Source organism: Zalophus californianus, chromosome 11 (assembly GCF_009762305.2).
Source record: "Zalophus californianus isolate mZalCal1 chromosome 11, mZalCal1.pri.v2, whole genome shotgun sequence".
In the NCBI taxonomy this organism is placed as follows: domain Eukaryota; kingdom Metazoa; phylum Chordata; class Mammalia; order Carnivora; family Otariidae; genus Zalophus; species Zalophus californianus.
This window is the reverse complement of record NC_045605.1, coordinates 48,615,276-48,636,866: the sequence shown is the minus strand read 5'-3', so window position 1 is coordinate 48,636,866 and position 21,591 is coordinate 48,615,276. Positions and strand designations below refer to the sequence as shown.

Genomic DNA, 21,591 nt, shown 5'->3' with positions numbered 1-21,591 from the left:
ACTTCCCATAGTGGCTCAGAGAGGCTAGGCAATTTGCCCAAGGTCACACAGCAGAGCTGGAACTTGAATGCAAATCTTATAGTACCGGCCTCATCCAGTGCTTTTTTCTGCTAGAGTGATTCTACAATTTCCTCTATGGGTGATTGTTAGCCCCTCTTTTGCTCCTGATACATACAGGCTGTCTCAGACTGGCTTGGTCACCTTAAGCAACCATTTAACAGCCAATTTCAGCTACAACTATAGCTTCATATCTACAGTGAATTCTATAAGGTAGGTTGATAAGATAAAACTGAAAAGGCTTTCTTTGGTCTCCCCCAGCACGCTTCCCCAATGAAAGCTGCTCAATATACATTAGTGTGATTCTAGGTGTAAGACTCCAAGTCGACTGGAAACCATGGCTCAGGCAAAAAGGATGACAGACTGGGCACTTACCAGGATTGGGGGGAGGTGGGAGATGCTCAGGAGAGAGCACTCAGCCCTGATTCTGATACCCTTGAATCTACAACAATCTGGTTCCAGGATTCCTAGCAGTGACTGCGAAGAGTGGGGCCACACCAAAACAGAGAAAAATAAGGCTGAGGGTGGGAGCACTTCATACATCTCAACTTGTATAACAGACTATGGGGTGTCTGTGTCTTTAAAAGTTTGTTTTTCTTACTTTTGCGTTGTTAAAATGTCCTTTTTATACTTAAGAGGCATAACGACCAATGTAATGTATAGTGCTTATTTGTATCCTGATTAGGAAAAAGACTTTTTCAAGTCATTACAGACTACATATTAGATCATAAAAAGAATTATTTTTATTCTGTTGTGTGTCATAATAGTGTTGTGGTAATATAAGAAAATGTTCTCTCATTTTTCTTTAGAGTTTTCGTATATTGAAGGGATGAAAAAAGATACTGTTGGAATTTGTTTTAAATTCCATAAGCAAAGAAAATACTTTAAGTGACATGAAATAAATTGGCAAACTCTTGACTATTATTGAATCGGAGGGGTAAGTACACAAGCATTCTATTTTTGTATATGTTTGAAAATGTTCACAATAGACATATTTTAATTGGCTATTAAAAAGATTAAAAATACTAATTTGATAAAATGAAAAAGCTTATACTTCTATGTCAGTTCTGTGAGAGGACATGACTCCTCCTGGCCCCTTCACCTGGGGGCATCACTCTGAGTCCTGGCTTTCTTGTGGTAAAACACGGTAGGACACCTAGACTTAGCATCATTTTGAGATTCAGTTTGGGTAAGAGACTTGACAATGCTATGCTGCTCAAATGCATCTGTTCAATCAGCAAACATTCCTTGTACATCAACCACGGCAAGGCTCTGTGTTGGATACCAGTGATAAAATGATTAAAAATAGTCTACACACACAAGGACTTTCCATTACTACTAGCTAATGTATATGCAGATTTCCACACTGATGACAATTCCAGAACTATCTCTAGCTTCTAGTTTGAATACTACCTATGATTTTTAATAAAGGCAAGAGGGCCCTGCTTAACTCCGCCACTCATCTCTTTGTTAATCTCCCCTTTCTTTTGGTTCCCTCAGATACTAGCTTTGGGGATTTTCTGAGTTTCATTCTCTGCTGGTTGCAAAACATCACCCATGCTGTTCCACCTGCCTCAAACACCTTTCCCATCAGTCTTCATCTGGCTTCTCAGCCCTCCCAACTTGTATTCAACATCACTTCCTCAGGCAGTTCCCTGAGCTAAGACAGATCCTTCCATCAAATGCAACTGGTATTCTTCCTTTGCAACATGGCACATTAATAAAACTACTTAACTGTCTATAACTACTTGCTTATTTGGGAGGGAGAGTAGATGCTTGAGAAATATTTGATAGCTGATTGAATAGAACTGCTGATGTGACTATTCTTCCTTTGTCCTGATGAAAAAGTGATCCAGCCATTTTGCAAATGTTCAGACTTTGATCTGTATGTTCTATTCCTCCAGGGCTCTCCCACTAAACTAATCTTTATTTTCCAATTGAAGTAAAAGGAAGTATCACCACAGGTGTTGGATTAAGATAGTTATTCATGCTTCAGTTCTTTCTCAACATAATTATCTGTTTCTGAATGCTAAAACCACCTAGCTAGATTCTTCTCCAATCCTAAAATTACCTTTGACTCCTTGAGATGCTATATGTGTTCCTATTTGTCATCTTAATATTGCAAGTATTTTATGGCAAACAACCAAAAAAAGCACATAATGGGAAATTACCCACCCCCAAACACAAACAGGAGCTGAATAAAATTTCTTCAGCAAAATTTATTGTAACAATTTCATGCTCACTTTAGCTATTTTCATGGCTCAGAAAAAGTTCCTTTGCTTATTTTACTATTTTTTTTTATTATAAAATTGTTCCCCTGATTTTTGGCAAAAGATCCATGAGAAAGTGAAGAACTTGCTGGGTGTATGTGAAATGGTCATTTAAGTAAGGAAAAAGTGTAACCCTATACTGTCCTCTGCATAGTTATCACATGCTAAGAAATTAGAACCCTAAAACAAAGATGATTTGGAACCACTGAGGGACTTTTAAGGGACATATTACATGTGTCACTCAGCTGGCAACATTCTGATGAAGATACTAAACAGTGACAGTAAAGAGATCAGAAATCTGGAGGTCATTTGGGGTCTCCTCCAATGGTCCAGATGAGAGATGGTGAGGACAGTGGGAATGGAGAAGAGGGGGCAGGCATTTGGGAGGTGTAGAGAAGAGGCTTTGCTGATTAATTCACTGTGGCACATGCGAATGAGAGTGGAAATATAGCCAGGGTTCCCTCAGGTTTCCATCTTGGGCAACACGCTGAGAATAGAAAAGAAAGTGCCATTGAGGGAGCAAAGAAAATGATTGAGTCCATTTTGGGACACACTGAATTTGAGGGGACATCATTATAGCCTAGTATTCTCATGCCAGACTCAATTCCAGTGATTGGGATTATGGGGAGATACATCTTTAACGACCGGCACTATCTATAAAGCAGATATGTTCTGGTCTGCGGAATTGTTACAGGTGAATATTGCGCTGCATTAGTGTTCAGACAGGGTTGTGTGAAACACACTAGCCTGATCATTGTATTCTCTAGGCCAATGGAAAAATTAGGGAATAATAAAAGTAAGTAACCATTAAAATTGACTTTTATGCACAAATAAATAAAAATATGCTACGGGAAAATTGATCCTTGTGGAATGGAATCAAGCAAATTTATCTTTCCCCTTGATTAATAATTTAAGAAGAAATCCCAAGCATGCTGCCTCTGGAGATGTAGGAGTAGCTCTTATAATTAGACTCTAATCTGAACCGTGAGGGTGAGGATCAGAAAGCTGACTCAGAGCCTGGTGTCAATTATTTGCAGCTTGCACAACGAAAGGCTAAAAATTTGGAAGATGTAGGATGACTGAAGCCCAACTCTGGGGGCTTGTTTTAGCACAGTCACATAAGTTCTTTCAATTATTATTTGCTGCTGAATTTATTCTCCATCTCCTCTAGTCTAGGCCTGGAAAATATCTGTGGGACTTGCTTTGGGAGGGTATTTGTGCTTCCAAGTCAAGAGCCAGAAACAACGCGCTCCAACAATTTTCCTCCTTATTTGAACTCAAACAGAGCTGGTTTCTATGGAGCAATCCAAGAAACTGCCCTTTTTAATACAATCTCGTTACATTTGCCCTATTTTAGAATGAATTAACGGATCCACAAAAACTCACCAAGCCCACTTTGCCCAACAGAGAACTGTAACTGACCAGCAGGTTTCGAGGTGGCCCATTCTGGATTCATCAGGACACAAGAGGGAGTGAAAAGGTCGCCTTTCACACAGAAGCCAGTTTTGAACAGGAGTTTAGTTGTCTTTGCCTACGCCGATTAGTTTCCTTACCATTTTGAGATGTTATCTAACTCCTATCTATCTATCTATCTATCTATCTATCTATCTATCTATCTATCTATCTATCTATCTATCATCTATCTCAGTTTTATTTCCTGAAACTATATAGAACAATCCTCTCCCCTACATAACTCTTCAGATATGGGTAGAAATAAAGGAAGGGAAGGGAAGGGAGGGAGGGAGGTGGGGAAGGAGAGAGGGAGGAAGGGAGGAAGACAAGACAGAAAGTGTTCATTTTCCCTGCTCATCTTGTCTTTAGGTAACATACCCCCACCCCATTCCATGTCCAATGCCTCAAATCCAGAGATTTTCGGGCTCACTCTCTAAAGAAGAAAATCCATGTGCTGGGGTGGGCATGGGTGGCAGGCAGAAGAGGGGATCTGGGTCTCCAGTAAGTTCCTTTTAAGATTTCTAAACACTATTTGTATTTTCAGTCCTTCCCTACATCTCTGACTTCAAATATGCCAGCCCTTTAATACCTAAATCCTTGCAGGTTCTATACCTCTCACTGGCTTCATACCCCTTATAAAAGCAAAACAAAACAACTTAGTCTCCCACCTGTGTAGGGAAGAACGTAGTTCCTCCCTACTGTGTGTTTCTTCCCTGGGAGGCTCCTTTACGACTCACACACCTATCCACACTCACACAGAGCATTAGGTTCACAACCCTTCTGGTCACCTAATGTGGGGAGGTTTTTCCTAACACCATCTAGTAATTCTTAGACACTAGCAGGGTATCTGAGAACTCAACCCAGTTCTCACACTGTCTACCTGGAGGTAGCATCAGATTGCACAGACTGAGCTCCATACCCCAAGACTGCACTGCCTGCCCCCCACCATTTCTGATACCACTTGTAAGTCCAGGTTGTCACCTGTGCTTCTGAGCAGCCAGCGAGAGATCAGAGGTTCCAACGGCCACCTCCTCAGGTTCCATTACTTTGCTAGAGTAACTCACAGAGCTCAGAGAAACATCTTACTTACCTTTACCAGTTAATTATAAAAGGATGTGATAAAGAACATCCACGTGTAAGAGGTAAGTAGGGCAAGGTAGGGGGGGAAGGGGTGCAGAGGTTTCCTGCCTGATCCTGACCAGTCATTCTGCCAGCATTTCCATGTGTTCAGCAACACATAGGTTCTCAAAACCACATCTTTGGGGGATTTTTATGGAGGCTTCATCATATAGGCACGATTGATCATTAACTCCGTTGTCAGCCCTTCTCCTTTCTCAAGAGAACAGGGGACGGGGCTGAAAATTCCAAGCTTCTTACTGTGGCTTGACTTTTCTGGTGACTAGCTTTCATCCAGGAGCCCACCCAGAGTCACCTCCTTAGAACAAAAGACACCACTCCTGTCACCCAGGAAATTACAAGGGTCTTAGGAGCTCTGTGCCAGGAACCAGGGACCGAAACCAATATAAATACATTTTCTAATATCTCACATCCCTATAGATACTTAGGGTTTCCGCTTTTCCAGCTCTGCTAAGTTATTTTTCAGTCACTGGTGCATCTTTCCCGCTTCCAAAATTTTGTTCATATTGCCTACCTGTGTTATCAAGACTCAGTTATTTTGTGATCTCATAGATTTATACCTGTTTAATTTCCTTAATTATTACTTTGGTGGAGCTTTGGAAGGGAACAGAGATATATGCACGTATTCAAGCTGCCACATTTAATTAGGAAGCTCAAAATTTATATTCAACTCTATGAAATTTAATCTTGGTGCTTTCTTGCCATCGGTCTATCTTGTTAAAATCATTTGGACCCTGGCTCTGTCATCATTACATGTTCTGTATCTCCAAAACTTGCAATATCTACAGAAAGTACAGGACACCATAAGAGAAGATAAGCTAGGATTCATCTCTTTTCTTATCTTTCATTCAGTCATTATTAAAGCTTTTCTGCATTTCCAGGTTGACATGACAGGAATTATTCCATGAATCCATCTACCCATTCATTCAAAAAGTGTGTTGCAGGGTGGGGTTGGGGGGGCTCATCTGGGTGGCTCAGTCGGTTAAGCGTCTGATTCTTGATTTTGGCTCAGGTCATGATCTCACAGTCGTGAGATCGAGCCCCACATTGGGCTCTGCACTGGGCATGGAGCCTGCTTGGGATTCTCTCCCTCTTCCTCTGCTCCTCCCACCTCTTCTTTCTCAAAAAAAAAAAAAATGTGCTGGGGATAGAAATAAACATTTAAGCAATCTAATCCCTGTCTTCCAAGAACTCACTATTTATTTGGGGAGACAGTCAAGAGAATAGACAATACAAATAAGCTTGTTATCAATATAAATAAGGAGTTGTATCAGTGCAGAAGAGAGGTACCGAACCCAGCTTAAGAGGAAGTACAAAGAGGATGGTGTTGAGAGGAGGGCACACCGAGGATTAATCTTAAAGGATGAGGAAGCTTTGGGCAGGCAAAGAAGACTAGGTGTAGGCCTGGCAGAGGGCAGATCAAAGCATGGGGAGCAGCTGTGCAGGAGCAAAAGATCCTGCCTCTTCTGCTTCTGAAGGAAAAATTTCTCTCAGTCGATAGAAAGTGCAGCACAAAGGGGGCTGAGTCATCTTTTGATGGGGTAACTTGATGTCAGTGTCCTTCCAGGAGAAAATGGAAAGCAGCCTACTCATAATGAGCTCTTTGGCTTTTGAATTATCAAGTAAAACGGAGGTATCGGCAGGCAACCACTGGCAGAGTGAGAAATTTGCTAATAGACCCCCCTGCATTAGTGGGAAGGGATAAAAGAGCTTTGAAAAGTATAAAAGCCTGGCATGGATACACAGAATTATTATTACTACTCACATTGCCAACCACCACCATTCGCAGCCCTGAGGCATCCTATTCAACTTATAAAATGAGGCATCTTCTCTGTGGATTGCAGCAACGGCACTTTCCTGGTTTGGCTATTATACTATAGGAAATATATCTAATATATTTAATATATATTATAACATATCTAATAATAATATACTATAGGAAAGATAACAACATTGGGGGAGTGGGGGTGAAGGATGAACAGGACTTCCTTGTGTATTTCTGTGCAATTTCATTTACAACTTTTAAAAGTTAAAGAAAAAACAGGGGGAGGAGGGGGGAGTTCGGGGGGAGGAGACGCTTTTCAAGGCCAAAGATGGGAAGCTCTACTGTCTGCATCTCTATTCAGGGCTCTAGTGAACTGAACTCAGTGTACTGTTGCAGGTTACTAGGAAATTAAAATCCAATTAGGATGTTGTCATGAGCCTGGCAATAGGGTAGATTAGAGGCCTGGCACAACTCAGAGGCTTGGTGGAAGGAGGCTGAGTGGGGAACATAAAACATCAGCTTCGAAGCACAGTAACCATGGTAACAATTTTTAAATGTATTTTGGACAGTTAGCATTTGATCAAAATCTACTGTGAAGCAAAGTATTTTTTCCTGCTGGACATTTTATCTTCAAGTCCTGCTATCTGGCTCACACACGAGTGAATACAACATGTCCCACCGGTCCCCAGCTTCTCCCAGTTCCTATGTGCTCCTCGTGCTGGAAGATGAGTGGTAAGAAATTCCGAGGCAGGGTCAGGAAAGCAGTCTTGGAATCATACACAGTGAATAATGCTATCATTAATGACTCAGGGATGGAATAAGAACTTGTTTATGCAAAAGGGTATCTGGCTCTTTGGACAAAAGTGAAGTGATGAGGCCAGGATGACCAGCACAAACTTATTTAGCAATAATTTCAGTCTTGGTTTTTCTGAGATTTGGTTTGTGTTGATTTTCTCTCATACTCAATTTCTACATCTCTCCTGCTCTCTTCTATATCAACATTTCCTAGGCTCCCTTGAAAAAATGACTTCCAGCTAGGTTCAGTCAATGGGAGACACTGACAGGAACTTGGAGGGTGGGAGGAAGGGAGCGGTGGGGGTATTTCTCCTTTCTCCCCATTTCAGGTAGCACTTCAGGGGTGTCTATTTTCCTTGATGATTTCTATAGATGTTATTTAATTTTCATGTCTCCATTAGCATAGACTTGAAGGTTTATCAGTGTGACCTTGTTCAGGCTTTCTTTTGTCAGAACAGAGAAGAGTCTTTTGACTTCATTCAAACATATTAGGGGTTTGCTGAGAAACACATTATTTGGCCCCAGTGTTCTTGATGTTGTTAAGAGAGACAGACCCAGACAAGAATACATTAGCACTGCCATTCTAACGACCACCCAATAAACACACTCACTAGGTAGCACCAGGGCAAGATGTTTTGACTAAAATTCTCGCAGGAGCCTGAAAATGCCCCCCCCTAACATATCCAGGTACTAATAAGCAGAACCTGTGAGTGTTAGCTTCTATGGCAAAAAGGATATTGAAGGTGTGACTGGGTTAAGGATCTTGAGACGGGGAGATTATCCTGGATGTCTGGGGAGCCCTAACTGTAATCACAAGGGTCCACACAAGAGGCAGGCAAGGAAGTCAAAGGAGAAAGCAGGAGAGGAAGCAATGGAAGCAAGAGCTGGAGTAATGTAAGGAAGGTGTCACAGGCCAAAGAGTGCAGGCACCTTCAGAAATTAGAAAAGGAAATGGATTTCCTGTAGGACCCCCAGAGGGAGCCAGTCCTGCTGACACCTTGCCCTTAGCCGAGGATAACTGATTTCAGGCTTCGGGCCTCCAGAACTGTAAGAGAATAAATCTGCGTTATTTTAAGCCACTAAATTTGTGGTAATTTGTTATAGTAGCAATAGGAAACTAATACAATGCCCTAAATATAAACAGATTCCGCTTGCTTTAAAAACTCCATATCTAGGCTATCAGCAAAATCCATATGTGAATTCTGGCCTGCTATAGAATAACCCTTCAGGGAAGTATGCAAAACTGCCAGATACCACAGGAGATGTTGTGATGGACCTCTGATCCCCCTTCTAGAGTGAGCACTTACTCCTCTAGTGGCCCTTGTACGAAGAAAGCAGCACCCCCCTGAGGCACTCCTCATCCTGGGGGCAGCCTGCATGTCCTTCCTGACTAGTCAGTGAAGGGGTGTGACGAGCCAGGCCCTTCATCCCCACCCAGGACAACTCTGAGGGCCATTTCCTCAGGAGTCTTTGATGAAACTTCATCAGCGCCCAAATTTTCCTTCTGCCCAATCCTACTTCCCAACTCTGCATTTTGATTCTGAGGCACTCCCCAATAAACCTCCCATCTGCCAATCTCCACCTGAGTCTTCTCAGGAACCCAACTAGGAAAACTGATTTATAGGTATTTACTGCCTACTTGGTTAATTTCTCTTTGTATCTGCTGATGATAATCAATCCGCCCTCCTGTAACACCTCAAACTAAAACCAACATGTCAGAATGCAAGATCCTTTCAAAAGAGCCTAGGACCATTCATAAACTCTTCCTCAGCTGAGGCCTTAGGTGCAGTGTGAGGAAGAAAGCCATAAGCATTGGAATGTCAAGGAGTTTCTGTAAGGAAGTGGGCCGTGCTATTGCTCACTGTGCATCTAATTCTTATTAAGTCCTCTGAGAGAGATGTCATCATGTCCATTTTACAGGTGAAGATCCCAGGCTCCAGGGGGTTAGCTGATGCACCTGAGGAACAGATGAATCCAGGGTTGTTCAAATACAGCGATCAGGTCTTTCCATGCTATTAGGAGTAAGAATTCTTCCCAGAGAACATGGGAGATGGCAGGAGGCGCGTTTCTCACTTGGATGCTGGGAAAGGTCACTAGGGAGGTCTGGTAAGGGTGAGGATGTTGCTGCCGAATACACAGGAGGAAGCATCCCTCCAATTCTGTAAAAATCATGTAGGGTTTGATCCTCTCCTTGAGGCATGCTCCCCCTTTCCTGGGCTTTCTCTTTTCTCTGCGAGGAGCTTTCCCACCTTAGTGCTTTTGCTCAGGTACTGTCTGTCTATCTGGAATGCCTTTCTTCTAATTCCATCTGTCCTTCCAGGTCCAGCTTAAATGCAATCTCCTTCAAGCCTTCTTTGATCACCTCCAACAGAAGCTATCTCTCCAGCCTCGAAATGTCTCTAGCATTCAGTGTCTATATTACCTCTATAAGAGTTAGCACATCGGACTCCCGGTGTTGTAGTTACTTATGTATGAATTGTATTTTCCCCACTAAACTGAAAACTAAAGGAGAGCTGGCTTATACACATTTGTACCTCAAAGAGTCAGCATGAAATTATTTGTTGCAATATGTATTTATTGCTTAAATTACTTCAGAAATGCTGGGTTCTTCACATTTCTCTTTCTTTTAATAGGTAAATGGTCTGTTACATACATCTTTTATCCTTATCTGCATGGCAAACTCCTTCTTTCTTTAAAATTCAAAACTATGTCCCCTTTAATAGTAAGTCTTTTCTGAACTTTCCCCCTTGAATGGAATTAATCATGCCCTTCCTCATCTGGCTTTGTATCCCACATATAGATACATCATTATGTTTATAACACTGTTATGCTTGTTTGCATATTTGTTTTATCTGCTTCCCCTGGTGTAAAACTCCATGGAAGAAGGCATTATGCCTTATTTAACTTTGTGTACTCAGCTCTTACTACAATACCTAGCATGTGATAGGTATTCAGTAAATATCAATTGAACTAAATAAGAACAGAGTTTGAAGCCAACAAAATCTCAGAAGGAACACCAGATGTACATACTTATGGCCAGGGTGACCAGAAGCAAATTATTCAACCTCTCTGAGTTGGAAATAACACCACCTATAATTACCAGACTATGGTGAGGATAAATAAGATGATTCATGTAAAAGTGTTGCACAGGGGCGCCTGGGTGGCTCAGCTGGTTAAGCATCTGATTTTTGGTTTCAGCTCAGGTCATGATCTCAGGGTTGTGAGATTGAGCCTCATCTTGGGCTTCCTGCTCAGCAGGGTGTCTGCTTGTCTCCCTCTCTTTCTGCCCCTCCCCCTGCTCGTTCTCTCTCTCTCAAATAATCTTTTAAAAAAAGAGTTGCACTAAGTGGGGCCCAGAAAATGCCTGTTCTTTTCATATTAAATTGAAAATTAGTTTGTGACCAAATCGTTCATGCCTTCTAAACTAATTCAGGACAGCATAGTGTTTGGGGTAACCCTTCTGTAGAATTGCTCTGTGATCACTATCTGATAATGGTGATGATGAAGAAAAAAAAAGGAGAAGGAATTAGAGACGAAAGAGGCAGAGGAGGAGGAGGAAAAAGAGGGAGGGGGGAGGAGGGAGGGAGGAAGAAGAAAGCACCCAGTGTATTCAATTTATTATAGTTAAATTTAACTATAATAAACTATAACCAGAAGGAGAATGCCCCAGGAAGTCTAATTTATAATACTGTTTGGTTCTAAATAAAGAGCAGCTAATAGGGAGACATGTAATCCTGTTTCCAAAACACACTGGAAGGATCAGATCATGTTTGAAGTTTGCTCCCCCCCTGGCTCAGAGTTAGCAAGGTCACTCTGGCAGACCAAGGACATGTCTTCTGGCTGGAGGAAGCCCTGGTGAGATATCACGGGCTATCAGCACCTTTGCAGAAAGCAAGAAAACAAACCACCTGAAATCTACACATATCAGTAAACTCAGCCTGTGGTGGCCCAATCAGATCTGGCCCTTTTGGAGAAGTTAATTTTTCATGGCAGAAAAGAGCATAGCTTCTCCTCAAGTGAAATGCCGAATCATCAGTGTTCAACCCCCAGTGCTAACAGCTTTCATTTACCAGCAGGATTATGTTCTCTTTGGTAACCTTTGCAGAGCAACTGCACCCCAGCCTAGAGCCACAAAGGGGGGACTGCAGACGATGTAGGAGGGTATCTGTCTGGCAAGAGCCTGCCCTTATTTTATTTCTCTGCCTGCTATTGAAGATGGGGAGGATCAAGATTTAAAAGCTAATTAGTTACTTTGGAATAATATTATTAAGATGAATAGTGTTCAGATGCACGCTTGAAATGTAGTTGTATGCTTTTTAAATGTGTTGTTTTAACATGGTCGGGGTTCGATTAAAAATTAATGCCCCCTGAGGGCAGACCTTCTGTATGTCATGTCATACCGTGGGTGGATTGTCACTTCCTTCCAGGCTGATGTCCCTTGGATAACAACTAATAAACTATCTCTTAGTTTTCCTTCCTTGGATCATTCTTTTTTATTTCCTTATTTTTTAAAGATTTTTTTAAAAGATTTTATTTATTTATTTGACAGAGAGAGAGAGTACAAGCAGGGGGAGTGGGAGAGGAAGAAGCAGGCTTCCTGCCGAGCAGGGAGCCTGATGCGGGGCTCGATCCCAGGACCCCGGGATCATGACCTGAGCTGAAGGCAAACGCTTAACTGACTGAGCCACCCAGGTGCCCCTTTAAAGACTTTTTTATGTTTTTTTTTCTTTTCTTTTTTATTATGTTAATGTAATCACCATACATTACATTATTAGTTTTTGATGTAGTGTTCCATGATCCATTGTTTACATATAACACCCAGTGCTCCATGCAGAGCGTGCCCTCTTTAATACCCATCACCAGGCTAACCCATCCCCCCACCCCCCTCCCCTCTAGAACCCTCAGTTTGTTTCTCAGAGTCCACAGTCTCTCATGGTTCGTCTCCCCTTACGATTTCCCCCCCTTCATTTTTCCCTTCCTACTATCTTCTTTTCTTTAAACATATAATGTATTATTTGTTTCAGAGGTACAGGTCTGTGATTCAACAGTCTTACACAATTCACAGTGCTCACCATAGCACATACCCTCCCCAATGTCGATTTTATTTATTTGAGAGAGAGAGAGAGAGTGTGCAAGCGAGAGAGCATGAGCGGGAGAGGGGCAGAGGGACAAGCAGACTCCCCTCTGAGCAGGGAGGCCGACACAGGGCTTGATCCCAGGACCCCAGGATCATGACCTGAGCTGAAATCAAGAGTTGGATGCTTCACTGAGTCACCCAGGCACCCCTCGTTCTTTTTGACTTCATATCCCACTAAATTGTGCATGACTAGGGGAGCCTGGGTGGCTCAGTCATTAAGCGTCTGCCTTCGGCTCAGCTCATGATCCCAGGGTCCTGGGATCGAGCCCCGCATCGGGCTCCCTGCTCTGCGAGAAGCCTGCTTCTCCCTCTCCCACTCCCACTGCTTGTGTTCCCTCTCTCACTGTGTCTCTCTCTGTCAAATAAATAAATAAAATCTTAAAAAAAATAAAACTGTGCATAACTAGCCCATATCTGTGAGCTTTTATATGTGTTCTCTTTTAATCCTTCCAGAAGCTCATGTGATATTTTTATCTCAATGTACATATTGAAAACTGAGGTTCAGAGAAGTCAAGGAATGTGCCCAAAGCCACACAGCTAGAAAGCGGTGGTGGCGGAGGAGAATCCCAATCTAGTAACTTCCCAGTGGAGTGTGCTACTGTAGGTGTGGATACAACTCAATGACTGTCAATATGAGAAACTACATGAACGACAAAGAGATGGTAACTTCTCTTTGGTAGACCAGTATTATTATAATGATTTAACATTCATTTTAGGCTACATCATATTGTAATGCAGCAACTACAAACTAAACCAACCTGACACGGGGATGTGACAGGTAACGTCAATGGGTTTGCAGCAAATCTCACTTGCTCTTACCTCCTCCAGAGACAGAAGACCCAACTCACAAATAAACCATCTTCCAACGCCAGTGACTACCTCTCCTCTCTGCCTCCCAAGTATCCATACCCAATTCTCTTAATCAGCACAAATCTTTCCTATGTATGTTATGCTACTTTTTCTTGGTCCTGAATTAAATGTATTTTCTCCATAAATCCAAGCAGGCTATACCCTGGGCCACCTGGAAATTCCTAGATTTGTGACTATCACCATGTATGTCACATCCATTCGTAAAATCTGGTAAAATATTATTCACTTCATTTCCATCACAGGAGGAATTTCTGGGGGGGGCATTTTCACAAAGAATATTTTATACAAGAATAAATACACTTTATCTGTTGACAAGTGACCATGCACATTCAAGAAGCAGGAGAATAAACCATGGAGAAGGGGAAGGCTCAGAGATTTTTTTTTAATTGGTGAATGTTAAATTTTAGAAGGCTGAATTTATAGTATTTTGTGTATTAGATTGGGTGCCCACTGGACTGAGACTTCCTGAAACAGTTTTTTTTTTTTTTCAAATTCCATCCTTATTGCACCGCTCATCCTAATTTTTACCAATCAAGTTAAAGGACCGTTTTAGACTCTGCTTCTAGGTTAGAACGAGAATATCAGAGAATGTACCTCAAATGCCTTAACCTGGCATTCAAGGCTCTTGTGATCTGCCCTTAGTCTCTCCTTCTTAACTCCTACTGACAACCCTCCCTGGTAACATTCCAAGCACACCAAGAGTATTTTGAGCATATTTTGGACGTTGCCATTAAAATTTCTTTTAATTCTACTTTTTCTTTCCCTTATGACAATGCTGCTTCTCTCTTTGATGACATTCTAACCAATCTTCATGACTCAGAAAAATTACCACTTCCTCATCTAAATATTTCTTGAGTCCTCTGGTCAAAATAAAGCAGTTTTATTCACTGCACACTCACAGAGCATTCCACTATGATACCCAGGCCTGGCTTAGGATTTGATGACCACATGTGTGTTCCCTTCCCTCCTTGAGGACACAATTGACAAGGATAGGAGACATGTCCTAGCTATTCTTGTAACACCTAATGCCCCAGCACAAAGTTTTGTTTCTAATGGGTGTTTAAAAATATCTGCAGAGCACTTCCTCCTGCTTGCTCTTCCACGTCACCGAGACCTATGCCGCCCTTACACCATCGTCTACTTCCCCACCCGAGGGCGCTGCGAGGCCATGCGCATGCTGCTGGCTGACCAGGGCCAGAGCTGGAAGGAGGAGGTGGTGACCAAGGAGAGCTGGCTGCAGGGCCCGCTCAAGGCCTCCTGTCTGTATGGGCAGCTCCCCAAGTTCCAGGACGGAGACCTCACCCTGTACCAGTCCAATGCCATCCTGCGACACCTGGGCCGCACCTTTGGGCTCTACGGCAAAGACGAGCGGGAGGCGGCGCTGGTGGACATGGTGAACGATGGCGTGGAGGACATCCGTAGGCACTGCAGCCAGCTCATCTATCGGAGCTACGAGGAGGGCAAGGCCAAGTATTTTCAGGAGCTGCCGGGGCACCTGAAGCCTTTTGAGACCCTGCTGATCCAGAACCAGGAGGGCCAGGCCTTCCTGGTGGGTGACCAGATCTCCTTCGCCGACTACAACCTGCTGGACCTATTGCTGAATCACCAGGTCCTGGCCCCTGGCTGCTTGGACTCCCACCCCCTGCTCTTGGCCTATGTGGCGCGCCTCAGCGCCCGGCCCAAGCTCAAGGCCTACCTGGCCTCCCCCGAGCACGTGAACCGCCCTGTCCACGGAGCCCAAAAGATATGAGCCCCTTCAGCCTCCCCTGGGAGAAAGCCTGGCCTTTAGAACCAATAAACACCAAGAGAGGAAAAAAAAAAAAAAAACTGCAGAAATTGAAATAAGAGAAATCATTTCATTTTAATGTATGGCATCATTCCCTCAGGATATCACTAGTAGCTAGTTAACCCATTCATGAGGCAGTAAGAACTTGGTCCCAGAATTTGGCTTGTGTGGTCAGCTTGGGAGCACCTGGAGATGGGAGGCATGGGTGAGATGGCTCAGGGATTGGCCCAGAACAACGGGAAACAAATAACATAGTCAACTGCATCTATATTGTGGAGCAGGGTGCTGTGAGACCCCAGTCCATGTGAGGGTAGATGGTGGTCTTCAGGCCTAGGTGGCCTGGCATGAAGTTGATGTCTAGTAAATGAGGTACCTTCTGTGTTCCTACAGAGATACCCAGCACTTCTCTTTATTTTAGCACTCCCCACCAAACTGTGTTGTAATGGTGACTACTCGGTTCCTCACCACTAAGGACTAGGGTATGACCACTTAAAAACACAGCTTCAGCACCCAGTTCAGTCCCCAGCCCATAATCAACCCTGCACTGATGGATAAACGTCTGTTGAATAAATGAAGGAAAGACTGTAAGAAGAAGGAAATAAAAATGCATGTGGATGTTTCCGATTCAGCTTTTCAGGAGAAGATGTAGAGATCATGAACATGATGGGCTAGACATTGCTACTGGCTTCATCACAATCTATCCAGCATTTCTTGTTAATAGCTAAGCTGCAGGGGAGAGGCTTTGTCAGAGTGCTCATGTTGGGTCAGCTGGGCCATGCTTTTGGACCAGATGGATGAGTGTCATCCCCTGTGTAGACCTCATAGCAATTGCTTTTTTTTTTTTTAAGATTTTATTTATTTAGGGCACCTGGGTGGCTCAGTCGTTAAGCATCTGCCTTCGGTTCAGGTCATGATCCCAGGGTCCTGGGATCAAGCCCCGCATCGGGCTCCCTCCTTGGGGGGAAGCCTGCTTCTCCCTCTCCTGCTCCCGCTGCTTGTGTTCCTGCTCTCGCTACCTCTGTCTCTGTCAAATAAATAAATAAAATCCTAAAAAAAGATTTTATTTATTTATTTGACACAGAGAGAGTGAGCACAAGCAGGGGAAGCGGCAGGCAGAGGGAGAGGGAGAAGCAGACTCCCCACTGAGTGTGGAGCTCGACACAGGGCTCTATCCCAGGACCTGGGGATCATGACCTGAGCCGAAGGCAGACACCTAACCTACTGAGCCACCCAGGCACCCCATGGCAATTGCTCATTAACCTCGGGGTTTATACATGTATGCATCCACTGTGTGGGTTTAAAAGAAACTATTAATATAAATCCTCAAGAGTCTTTGATTTGATTTTGTTATTCACATGCAACTGCTTTAAAGAAAAGAGGAAACTTAGAGTGCTTAGGTCAATTAAGACCCTGCAACAGCTCCCCATTCCCCTATACTCTGGACTACTAATGCTTTCCCCTTCCAGATTGTCAGTTTCACTGCCCACTTTCAAATCCAAAAAGATCTAGTCCGTTGCTCTGGTATATACTTTTTTTTTTTTTGCTGAATTACTGTTCCATACTGTTTTACTTTCTCAGCAGTGAGCTGCTGGAATCACAGTGCTCTGGGGAAGTTGTGCTTATTCAAGTCCTGGCACCTCCTCAAAGATGCCTGAACAATGCCACAGTAATTCTGCAGATGTGACCCAAGCCTTCTAGGAGGGGCTCTGGCACAAGAGGCATCCTGGTCAGCACACAGCTCATCCAGCCATGACATGTCTGAGACTATACAGTTCAGGGGAACATCTCGCAGCATTTCCTGGCTGTGTGCAGAACTCAGAAATGATAACAGATGGCATGAAGAACACAACCCTGAACAGTCAGCAGGGCGACACTCATTAAGAGTTACCACGGAATCCACTTCCAGCAAAATCCCATTCCAATGAAATACCGCTTTCCCAAAATTGTCAGTCTGCTTGAACAAAAGAGACTACAGGGTACGATGCTGCCAGGCCTGGTGGAAGCTCTGCAGATGAGAAGGACTCTCTCAGAGCCTCAGGGACCCTCCATCCATCATTTCCTCCTGGTCAGATGTGGCCAGATCTCCTCTCTAGCCTTCTTAGCCTCTGCAGCTGGGACAAGAAGCTGGGGAGCAGTCAGAACTTTCCTCCCTCACCTGGCACTCATTATTCCTCTGCCTACTTTCTGTCCTAGTAGAATAGGGGTGGGGGGACAGGCTCTGGGAAGGAGAGAAGAATGTGTGGAGGTGGGATAGAGGGAACTTGTTATTTTACGGGTCAGAATGTGTTCTATGGTCAAAATTAATTTATCTTCATATTTTTTCAACTATATTACCAATTCGTTCCTCAAGAAAAATCATTTCCTCCCTCCCTCCTAAGGGAATGCATTGATCCTGATACAGACGGTAAACAACCTTTTGTTGTACTTTAGAAGCCATCAGTGAATTAAAATATTGATATGTGACACTAGGGTCAGATGTACCCAACACCAAATGGATAATGATTCTTAGATCATGAACCCCAAACCACTTTTTACCAAATGCCACAGAAAGAGGCATCTGTCCTTCTACCATTTGTTCCCCCTGCCCTCACCCCCCCAAGAGGGAGAATCTTCAATATTCAGATTTTCACACTGCCTTCTCTCAACAAGGCCCCTCCCACTGGTTACCCCATTAGTGACTCCTGAATCCTGCCCATGCTCCAAGACCCAGTGCAAGTGCCGCCTCTTCTAGTCAACATTTCATGAAGCTTCAGTTAGCAATAGTTGCTCTTTCACCTGTGTTCCCAAAGCTTTGTTGGAAGATTTAGATTGGTGTTTGTCTCATTCTGTCTGTGAGTTCTTGCTGCTACAACTCCAATGGAAAGGTCTTAAACATTATATCATTAGTGCCTGGCCTGGCGAGTCAGTTAGAGAGCTTAAGAAAAGGACAGAGCTCTTGAACTGGTTTCTCTCTAGCTCTCTAACTCCACTATTAGAGGGGGAGTGAGGAGCCCCCTGACACTGTCAGTGTGAAAGGCTGATATCCATTAGGTGATTGTTCATCTAGGATCTAAGAGACCTGGGTTCTAATCTCACCTCTGCCATTAACATTTCCCCCTAACCTCACACCATGTTTAAGCTTTGGTTTACCAGATATTTACTCGGTAAATCTTATCAGTAAACTTTGCCTTTGTGACACTGCTCACAATAGTATCCTTGCTTTCATATATATTCTACTCTTACGATCTCACTGCCAAAGACATTAGGCCAAGGGAATACCCAGAGTTGCCAAAGGAAATAAACCCAGATTTTTTTCAGAAACACACATATCTAGGAAAACATGGCTGCAGAGGAAAGAAGATGTGACTGTGCTGTGGGAACCTGGGCCAGTTATTGGCCCTCTGTGAAGTAAGACTAGTAGCCATAGCTGCCTAGATTGCATGATTACCAGCACATGAAAGCTAAGGTCTAGAAAACGCTTAGCAAGAAGTGCCCCCCAAGTTAGCTATTTCTCTTACATCTGTGCGATCTCAATTATAGTTTGGTTGCATAGTGTTTCCTTATTCTTGTTGATAGTGAATCCCCAATGTGTTTTAAACTGGACACTTTCTGTGTCTAACGTGCTTTTTGAAAGATTTTTATGGTTCTTGTATTCTTAAGAAGGCTGGGGAAAAACGCATAGAGACCTTATTATTTCTGAAAAATGAGGCTTTACTGTGATAATCTAAATCTCATACAGATACATGAGAGAAGAAAAAGAGTCTTCCAAAAATAATTGGTCCAACCAACTATAATTATGTTAATTCTATCAACTGCCAGCAAAGAGATCAAAGGTTAAGTCTGTTCTCAACTTCACAGGATTATAATGATAATAAACACAGCTATTTCTTAGTAGCGAAAGTATATTTTGCAATTGTAATGGATACCATTTGACTTTCATTTTCGGAAGCTAAATGATTTGCAATATATTTTCTTGTTCGAAACAAGAGATCCTTTAGCTTAGCAAAATTCGCCTTTGCTCAGGTGACCCACCTTCTTATTCACAATTTGCCCTACTGCTTGAGAACACTGTGTGTGTGTTTTTTAAAGATTTTTATTTATTTATTTGACAGAGAGAGAGAGAGAGAGAGAGAGCGCGAGAGCAGGAACACAGGCAGGGGGAGTGGGAGAGGGAGAAGTAGGTTGCCCGCTGAGCAGGGAGCGCAATGTGGGGCTTGATCCCAGGACCCTGGGATCATGAGCTGAGCCGAAGGCAGATGCTTAATGACTGAGCCACCCAGGCGCCCCGAGAACATTGCTTAACAAATACGACAGAGGACTTCGAAAAATATCTTCCCCCTTGGATAGCCCTGGAATTTTCATATCTTCTCAGCTCTCTACCTTTTATGCACCTAGTTTCACCATCTCTGTGATGTTTTCTTCAGTCTTTCCAGGATTGAGCACTTAACTATTTGCTAAGAACTATAGTGAATGCCTCATATGGAGATTCATCTTATTTCTTCCCCCAACAACCCTATGGTGTGTGTTAGTATCACCCAATTAATAGAAGTAGACATTTGTTCCAGGCTACATAGGAGGAAACTAAATGATAGATCCCATATTGGAAACCAGGTCCATGTGTCCAGATGCTGCCTCTTGATTGCTATCCCGTATTGCCTTGGCTGCCCATAACTTTCTTCATGTCCACATCTCAGAGCCTGTCACATTTCGTGATTTATATTAGGAACACAATAAATGATTGTGGGATAATAGTCATAATAATGGCCAACATGGGGGCACCTGGGTGGCTCAGTTTTTGAGTGTTTGACTCTTAATCTCAGCTCAGGTCTTGATCTCAGGGTTTTGAGTTCAAGTCCCGTGTTGGGTTCCATGCTGGGTGTGGAGCCTACTTAATAACAACAAAAATAAATAAAAAAATAATAGCTAACATGTTGTGAACATTTATTTGTGTCAGATAACATTCTAAGAGGTTTCCATGCGTAAACTCATTCAATCTTAACAAGTCTATAAGGTAGGTACTATTACCTCATTTTACAGATGACAGAAGTGAGGCATATAGGGATTGATCAATGAGACTGAGCAAGAAAGAAAATGAGAAAGTAAACTGCTACCTCCTACTCCTTATCTATCCTTGTTCTACACCCAAACTAGTGGGTCTGCAAGAGTCCAAATATCCCCCCACTTCCTTGGGTTTATTCCTTTTCCCTTTTTGACTCTACTCCTGAATCTTTCTCCTGATAACTATTTCCTCAGGTGCTGAAAGGCTGTTGTCTCGCAGGCCAGTAGGGTTTGGTTATCTCCTCACGATCTCACTCAACTGTTTGGCCTGCCAATGAGACTCTGACTGTCTCTACTTGCACACAACAACCCTGTGTAGTGGGGATTACCCTCACTTTACAGACGAGGAAGCTGGGGAGCAGAAAGGCTAAGTAAGCAGTTTGTCTGGGATTTGATAGTAGACAATCTGGCTACAGAGCCTGGCATTAATCCACACGCTACAAGACATGGATGAGTCACTTCCTCCCTTCGTCAAATTCTCAGTACCTGCCATTGGTAAATGTGATCCCACACTAAACCATATTGTATTGATCTCATACTAAACTGAATTGTTATGTAACTGCTTCCTAATATGTGGCCTATTTTATTGTAAACTGTGAAGAGATAGTGCCATTCCTTTTCATTTTGGGGACCTTAGAATGCCTTTCTCCAATGTTTGACTTATTATTAGTTGCTGAAACCTAAATTGGAGGTCTGTCCCAGAATGGAATGTCTACTCAAGCAGAGGCAGAAAATTCCTGTAACTCCAGGCCACAGGAGGAGTTTTCCAAAGGCTAATAGAAATCTTCCATTCCTCACTTTCTCCTTTCTCCATAAACACTTCCCTGAGCACTCTGCTCTTCCATCAATCACCTTCTCCACTGCTTTGCCTAACTTGGCTGTGTCTCCTTCTGGATATCCTTCGGACATCCCAGCATGGTAAGACTGAAGTCATAATTCCACCAACCTCCCTGAAGGCACCACGGACCACTCATTTCCTAGGTCAAGACTCTCAGCAGGATCAGCTCTTGATATTTGTGTAAAAGGTCTAATACTCAAGGTAATAATAATAATAAACACCAGGACTGGATAACAAGCATTCACATTCCACTTTGTTTTTCTAAGTTTGGCCTACATAATTATCCAGATATGGGAGAGTTTTCTGTTTCTCCATATGTACTAGATGATTGTGATTTCTGCTTTTGAAAATCAAATATACAGCCCTACTTCCCATGTATAGTCATAGGGTCAAAGAAGTGAGACAAAGTGAGATGCCCTTCCCTCCCCGCAGAGAATGAAACATTTA

General features: G+C 43.0%; 2 protein-coding genes across 28 annotated transcripts in view; one reads left to right on the top strand and one right to left on the bottom strand.

Annotated features, from left to right (window-relative positions):
* Positions 1-21,591, bottom strand: part of DLG2 (discs large MAGUK scaffold protein 2) — a 2,208,086-nt gene that overhangs the window by 164,334 nt on the left and 2,022,161 nt on the right. The window lies entirely within an intron of this gene.
* Positions 14,613-15,302, top strand: LOC113913994 (glutathione S-transferase P-like). Its single transcript, XM_035722722.1, has one exon. It carries the CDS (start codon positions 14,652-14,654, stop codon positions 15,231-15,233), a length of 582 nt encoding a protein of 193 aa, XP_035578615.1. The 5' UTR covers positions 14,613-14,651; the 3' UTR covers positions 15,234-15,302.

Excerpts from the sequence above, each read along its gene's own strand:
- LOC113913994 (XM_035722722.1), top strand. The coding sequence starts at position 14,652 with ATGCGCATGCTGCTGGCTGACCAGGGCCAGAGCTGGAAGGAGGAGGTG.